General features: G+C 49.9%; 1 protein-coding gene across 1 annotated transcript in view; it reads left to right on the top strand.

The window, feature by feature from the left end:
- NOL4L (nucleolar protein 4 like) overlaps positions 1-7,391 on the top strand; it is a 22,106-nt gene that overhangs the window by 9,795 nt on the left and 4,920 nt on the right. Inside the window, exon 3 of the mRNA XM_018556373.1 lies at positions 4,733-4,921. Within this exon, the coding sequence (XP_018411875.1) occupies positions 4,733-4,921 (189 nt within the window). The remainder of the gene's footprint in view (positions 1-4,732; positions 4,922-7,391) is intronic.

Consider the following 7,391-nt stretch of genomic DNA (forward strand, 5'->3'; position numbering starts at 1 on the left):
ACTGTACATGTACATACAACCTACCTATATACTGTACATGTACATACAACCTACCTATATACTGTACATGTACATACAACCTACCTATACACTGTACATGTACATACAACCTACCTATATACTGTACATGTACATACAACCTACCTATATACTGTACATGTACATACAACCCACCTATATACTGTACATGTACATACAACCTACCTATATACTGTACATGTACATACAACCTACCTATATACTGTACATGTACATACATACATATACATATTTTGCCGGGAATGGGGCTGTAATAGTGGTCCTTTGGATGGATAGGTTAGAGGGGGGCGGGATGGAGGTCATATTTTGCCTGGAATGGGACTGTAATAGAGGTCTCTGGGGTTTAGGGATCCGATGATGTGAGCAGGCACACATGTTCAGGGTCCGCTTCCCATACACGTGCACCCCCCGGGGTAGTGAGGTCCTATTAGAGGACAGCTTGTCGTATGTACATAGAGGATGCCACAGAGGGGCAGGTAATAAGCTCTCTGAGATTTTCCGGGTATAGGGTGGCATGTGACTTCCTCCTAGGGAGCAATGCTCGGGCCTAAACCTGGCACATGGGATTTCTGATCTGCATGTGTATTCCGGGCCTCCAAATACAGGGGGGCCCGCCGGGGTAAACCAGAGAAATCACTCAATTCCTACATTGGACGGAGACATCTCCCCTCCTGGCTATTGTAGTCCGCAGCGGTCAGAATACACGCACAGTGCTTGCATCTCATTGGCTGCAGTCACAGCCTTGCTGACTTATGTTCACCTGGCCACTTTCAAAGTTTACCGGGTGGTGTTGATGGGGCCACTGATGACTTGAATTTTGAGCCATAGGTGGGCAGCTTAAGATTTCTGACCCTTACCCCCCTCCCTTACCGCCTGTATCTTGTATGTGTCCTCTGCTGGCCATCACCTGACAAGAACCAAGAATGTTATTTGACATGCGTGGCTTGGAACGCACACATTGTTCCATATTCTCCATGATCCCCCCCCTCTTCTTTCCCTTCCTTCTTTCTCCTTGGATCCCGCACTCTCTCCGGCTCTAGGAAATAATCCGCCGTCCTCCTGTTCCAGAATTAGCTAAATTCCCTCGGAAGAAGAGAAATGAGGCTTTGCAGTAATGGAGGCAGTCCTAATCTGATGAGAGCTCCATTTGTGCCCAGTCTCCGGGCAGATCTGCCCCCCCCCGCCTGGAGACTGAAATCAGTGACAACGTTGGTGCATCTTCCATCTTCCTTGTCCCCAAAAGTGATATTTCATTGTCTGGTGGATGCTAAAACATCATACCTCCGGGAGTCATGCCTGTAACTGTCAGAGGCTTGTAGATCCACAACAGCTGGAGTGTCTAGCTTGCCTACCCCTGAGCCAAATAGAGCAAAACTGTAAGTCCCTCCAGTCATCTTAGACTTTATATTCAGGCTCTTGTATTATCCCAGTTGTGACAGGTTCCCTTTAAGCTTAAAGTTGAACTCTGGACAACACAGATATACGTTGCAGCCTGTCACTGGCATGCACATGGCAGCTCTTGTTTTTCTACTAAGTCCTCCCTGCAGATATCGATCCTGCCAGGAGAATCACTCCTCATTTCCTTTACATGGGTGACAACGCTGATCATTCTGCAGCAAAGTCGCCCAGCTGCGTTGTCACTCTGGTAGTGCATAGTGTAAGTCTTACAGGGGCAAGTAGTTTTACATGGACTTTTAAGTAAAAGGCAAGCAACCTAAGGGTGCATTTGCACACCTCTGTAATCCGTGCACATTTTCTCATGTTTCATCCCTCTGAGGACCTTACAAGTACATAACAATACCTGTTGATGGGCCAGAAATGCATTCAGCTGATGTGGGCCGATCACAGGGAAGGCAATGTGTAAGCAGATAAAACTTCAGTTTTTCATGCAGATTTTAACGATTGTTGAACTCACTTTGTCCCTTTCAGATGAGTCTTCCTCCGAGAGCTGCAACGGGAACACCTTTTCTGTAGCCAACCCATCCAGCGCCCCCCCCAGCTCCTCCCAGAACTGCACACTACCTGACATGAATGGGAACCCCCCTGCTGCTGCCCTGGAACAGACCACCACGTCAGGGGAGCAGCCCATCAACCTCAGCGACAAAGTCCGGCCTTCCGCGGGGGTCCCGCCATATCCGTCTGATGCCGAGGCCCTGCGAAGCCGCGGGAAGTATGCCCTGAAGGCCACCTCTGAGGTAGGTGCTGATCAGCTATGTTGTGGGCAATGAAGAGGTAAACCTTTATGGGATCTGAAGATGCTAACTGCCTACCTACCTTCAGTGCTCTCTGAGCCACTGACCCAGTTTTTGGGAATCAAAGGTAGAGGGTCAGCCTGACAGGCAGGCAACTTGTTGAAGCAAGTCATGGGAGCCCTTGGGTCCAGTAGTATAGGTCACTGTAGACCAGGGGTGCCCACAATTTTTGTCTTGAGATCTACTTTTCAAAACGACGAGTTCAATGAGATCCACCAACGAAAAAAACACCTGCATTTAAAAAACAAGCACATTAAAATCGTTACTGGGACTACTGCCGCTCTCTCTCTCTCTCTCTCTCTCTCTCTTCCCTGGCTGTCTCTCTTCTCTCTCTCTCTCTCCTGGCTGTCTCTCCTCTCTCCTGGCTGCCTCTTCTCTCTCTCTCTCTCTTCCCCTTTCTCTCTCTCTCTCTTCCCTGGCTGTCTCTCTCTCTCTCTCTCTTCCCTGGCTGTCTCTCTCTCTCTCTCTCTTCCCTGGCTGTCTCTCCTCTCTCTCTCTCTCTTCCCTGGCTGTCTCTCCTCTCTCTCTCCTGACTGTCTCTCCTGGCTGTCTCTCCTCTCTCCTGGCTGTCCTCTCTCTCCAGGCTGTCTCTCCTCTCTCTCTCTCTCCTGGCTGTCTCTCCTCTCTCCTGGCTCTCTCCTGGCTGTCTCTCCTCTCTCCTGGCTGTCTCTCCTCTCTCTTGGCTGTCTCTACTCTCTCTCTCCATGCTGTCTCTTCTCTCTCTCTCCTGGCTGTCTTTTCTTACTCCTGGCTGTCTCTTTTCTCTCCCTGCCCTTGCTATCTCTCCTCGCTCGTCCTCCTGGCTGTCTCTCCTCTCTCTCGCTCTCACCTGGCTGTCTCTCCTCTCTTTCCCTCCTGGCTGTCTCTCTTTGCTCATCCTCCTGGTGTGTCTCTCCTCGCTATTGTTCCTGGCTGTCTCTTCTCTCTCTCTCTCTTCTCTGACTTTCTCTCTTTCCCTTTCTTCTGACTGTCTCCTCTCTCTCTCTCCTGGCTGTGTCTTCCTCTCTCTCTCCTCTGACTGTCTCTCCTCCCTCTCTATCCTTGCTGTCTTTCCTTACCTGCACTGCAGCAACTTCCTGGCTCTTCTCTCATGTACGCTGTCCTGTCCTCCTGCGTTGGCCGAATGTGTCCAATGCTGCAGACTGGGAGGTGAGTCCTGCCCTGCACTGGTGATGGTGTGGCCGATGCTGCAGACGGGGAGAGTTGTCCTGCACTGGTGATAGTGTGACCGATGCTGCAGACGGGCAGAGTTGTCCTGCCCTGCACTGGTGATAGTGTGGCCGATGCTGCAGACGGGCAGAGTTGTCCTGCCCTGCATTGGTGATAGTGTGGCCGATGCCGCAGACGGGGAGAGTTGTCCTGCCCTGCATTGGTGATAGTGTGGCCGATGCCGCAGACGGGGAGAGTTGTCCTGCCCTGCATTGGTGATAGTGTGGCCGATGCCGCAGACGGGGAGAGTTGTCCTGCCCTGCATTGGTGATAGTGTGGCCGATGCCGCAGACGGGGAGAGTTGTCCTGCCCTGCATTGGTGATAGTGTGGCCGATGCCGCAGACGGGGAGAGTTGTCCTGCCCTGCATTGGTGATAGTGTGGCCGATGCCGCAGACGGGGAGAGTTGTCCTGCCCTGCATTGGTGATAGTGTGGCCGATGCCGCAGACGGGGAGAGTTGTCCTGCCCTGCATTGGTGATAGTGTGGCCGATGCCGCAGACGGGGAGAGTTGTCCTGCCCTGCACTGGGGATAGTGTGGCCGAAGCTGCAGACGGGGAGAGTTGTCCTGCCCCTTCCCGACTGCTGCGTCTGACACATTCAGCCAAGCTAGCGCAGCGGGAGGGAGCTCAGGACAGTGAGCCGATCACGATCTACCAGTGTTTGCATTCTACTGATAGATCACCATTGACCACATGGGCACCCCTGCTGTAGACCATCGCCTGACCTGGCTGATAAAGATTGCATTGGGCATATGTTTGTCTGTGGTGACACCCTGCTGGCTTCTTGCTCCCTTAGTAATGTCTTTACTCCTATGGCACGGGGACTTTAGGATTGCAGATGTCACAGACCCCACCTCCTCAAGTGGATATTAGGTCTTTTGGGGGTCTGGCTCCTATTGGCCCTTAACCGACTTGTAGGCAGCTTAAATGATTATAAAATGATTACCCTTATGCACGAAATATTTGCCTTTGCCCTATGTGAGTCCTCTGTTATATACAGATTTGTAATATCCCTATAGAAATGACACATGTCCCCTTATATCCTGACAATGTAGACCAGCTGCTGATGGCTTATGGGCCTAGCTAGGTATTCCACCATTGAAATGGCACCATTGACCCTTCCCCAAATCCACTAAAACCTTATCCTGCACACATTATTCTACCTCCTTTCTTAGGTGAATCGATGGACATTTTCCTTACCTCCTGTTTTTTTTTTTGGGGGGGGTTATCAGTCCCCTCCGTACAGCTCAGGAAGTTACGATTCCATTAAGACGGAAGTGACGGAAGTAAGCGGCTGCGCAGAGGACCTGTCGACGGGCAGAGCTGCGGCCGTCGATGACGACGACGACGATGACCATGAAGATAACGACCGCATCACAGACACGGAAGGGCTGGACCCTGAACGTCTGAAAGCTTTTAATGTGAGTGACAGGTCCTCTTACCTGTATGGGGGCATAGGATGACCCTTTAATGTTCCTGGTACTTCAAGCTGAACTCCAGACACACAGCTACATAAACAGATGAAATACATATATGTTTTACCTGTCATAGGAGTTGTATTTATGTACATTCGGCCCTGACATTGACATTATTCTGCCGCACAGCACAGCCCTGTCTGGCAGGGAAGGAGACCTGATTTCTTTTCTGCTGCCGTTGGTAACACTTACAGGTCTTGTCCCTTCCCCATCCTGTGAATGGGCAGTGAATGGAGAAGCAGCAGGCTAATGAGCTCATCTCTCAGATCCCTACTGCAGGACGTTCCTTATTAGCACTTCAGTGCAATTGATTTGCTCCCTAGGCTGCTTCTCCATTTTCCAGGCTGAGCTCTGCTGTGCAGGAACTTTACGAGTCTGATACCAAGTCAAACAAAACATACATTTCTTTCCATTGAAGGACACAGGAAGCCTTAAACCTTCAGATTATTGGGTTATACTGCTGCCTACTGCTTTCTTCTCCAAAAGAAGACTCTTCTATGAACTCATCCTAGAGATTTGCAGCTATCTGGACTGGACTTTGTGGGGATTGTCTGGACTGGACACTGGGCTCTGCACTGGGCACCCTGTAGGCTCTGTTCTGGTGAAGTTAGTTGCAGAGCGTTTTTCAGAGCCAATGGCATTGCCTCTGCGCTTGTCCTGTCTCTGAAGGTTCACTCAGTGTGTAGGCGATCATGCCAAGCCTCATTGTTATTGATCCCTGGGCACTATTATTTCCCACCTCCTGTCTGCTTTGCTGTGGTATGGATTAACATAGAGCGCAGGCCTTGTCCGCTGAGTGGTGTCTTACATACACTCCATGCTTTCTTTTCTGACATATAGCATCAAAGTAGCATCTCCCCCCTGCTGCTCCTGTTGCAATGAGCCATGTGAAATTGTAATAATGTGTTCCTGCTGCCCGCCTACAGTGATTTTGATCAACTGTAAGCCAGTAGTGCCTGGAGCCGGGGATGTAGTCCCTACACCCAAAGGGGTTCCAGGACCTGTGTTGAAAATGAGGCAAATGGGAACAGATGTGGACCTCCTGGCCTGCAGCTTCAACAATTGAAGCTTGTCTCCAGGTACATCGATCCTCTAGCGGAAGCTCTGCGGGATCTGTGATATCAGTACACCACCCTGATCTTTTCTTATCCTCCCCTAAAATCCCTTCCTCCTCCTCCGTTCTGCAGGATCAAGATGGAGGGCATTCTGGTGATCCTCATAGCTCCTGCCTGACGCAGGTGGATGTGGTACATTGACCTGGTAAAACTCCAGGCAGAAGCTTTGCGGGCATTGCCAGATTGTCAGGATTTTCTGCTAGGACTTTGCCACAAGGTCTATCGTTGGACGTGTAAGGCATACTTCACTTCACTTAATATGAGTCTTGGGGCTTCCACCCCAGGAGTTACTCTGTGTGCCAAATCCTCTCCTTTCTGCAGCTGGGTCTGGACCAGCATATAGCTGTCATCACTATTAAGGGTCAGGTTTGTGTTTTTTCTATTGTTTCAGAGACTGTTAGCCTTTTATCTTTTGGTTAAAACCTTTGTACAGGGGTTCTTCCATGCCCCTCTCCCCCCCCCCGTCTGTTCTACAGGACTCCCTATGACTTGAATCAGGTTCTTTCTGCACTCCACAAACTGCCGTATCAATCTATTAGAGACATTCTTCTTTCTACTTTCACGTAGTTTGTGCTTTTCCTTGTAGCCATTATCTCTGCGAAGCGAGCGCCTGAGCTGGCAGCTGTATCTTGCAAAGAACCCTTTTTGTTTTTCCTTAGACAAGGTGGTGTTGAGACCCCTTCCTGCCTAAAGTAGTCTCTGCCTTTCATTTCAACCGGGACATTGTTCTTGCTTCAGTTTCCTAAAAAGAACATTCCCTCCATGATCTGGATGTGGCTCGGGCTTATCTCTCAGGCACTGCTCCTTTCAGAAAAAAATGAATTCCGTTTTGTAATTTGGGATGGATTCCAGAAGGGAACATGAGCTTTTTTGTTCCACTATCTCCAGGTGACTTGGCATCATGCAAGCCTATGATCTCAAGGATTAGGTTCCACCCTTTCCTGTCATCAAACACTCTGCTAGATCTCTTCTTAGAGTGCTTCTTTGGCATCTACCATTTCTCAGATTTGCACCCGGTCTTCTCTAAGATGTACCCCAACCTCATCTAATACTATCTTCAGGGGTAAGGTCCTTCAGGCAGATCTTTGAGGTGCAGGCAGTCCCCACTTCTCGGTTTTCTTGTCTAGTTAGCAATTGTTTGCTGCATTACCCACCCCTCAGTTGCACTGCTTTTGGGCATCCGAAAGGTTGAAGACTTCCTGTGCCCCTCAATGGACACAAATTATCATTGGATTTTTGTACTTACTCTAACATCCTTTTCTTGGAGTCCAATGAGGGACACAGGTCCCCCCCCCCCCCCC

The sequence above is a fragment of the Nanorana parkeri genome, unplaced genomic scaffold (assembly GCF_000935625.1).
Source record: "Nanorana parkeri isolate BGI_ZX_2015 unplaced genomic scaffold, ASM93562v1 scaffold237, whole genome shotgun sequence".
In the NCBI taxonomy this organism is placed as follows: domain Eukaryota; kingdom Metazoa; phylum Chordata; class Amphibia; order Anura; family Dicroglossidae; genus Nanorana; species Nanorana parkeri.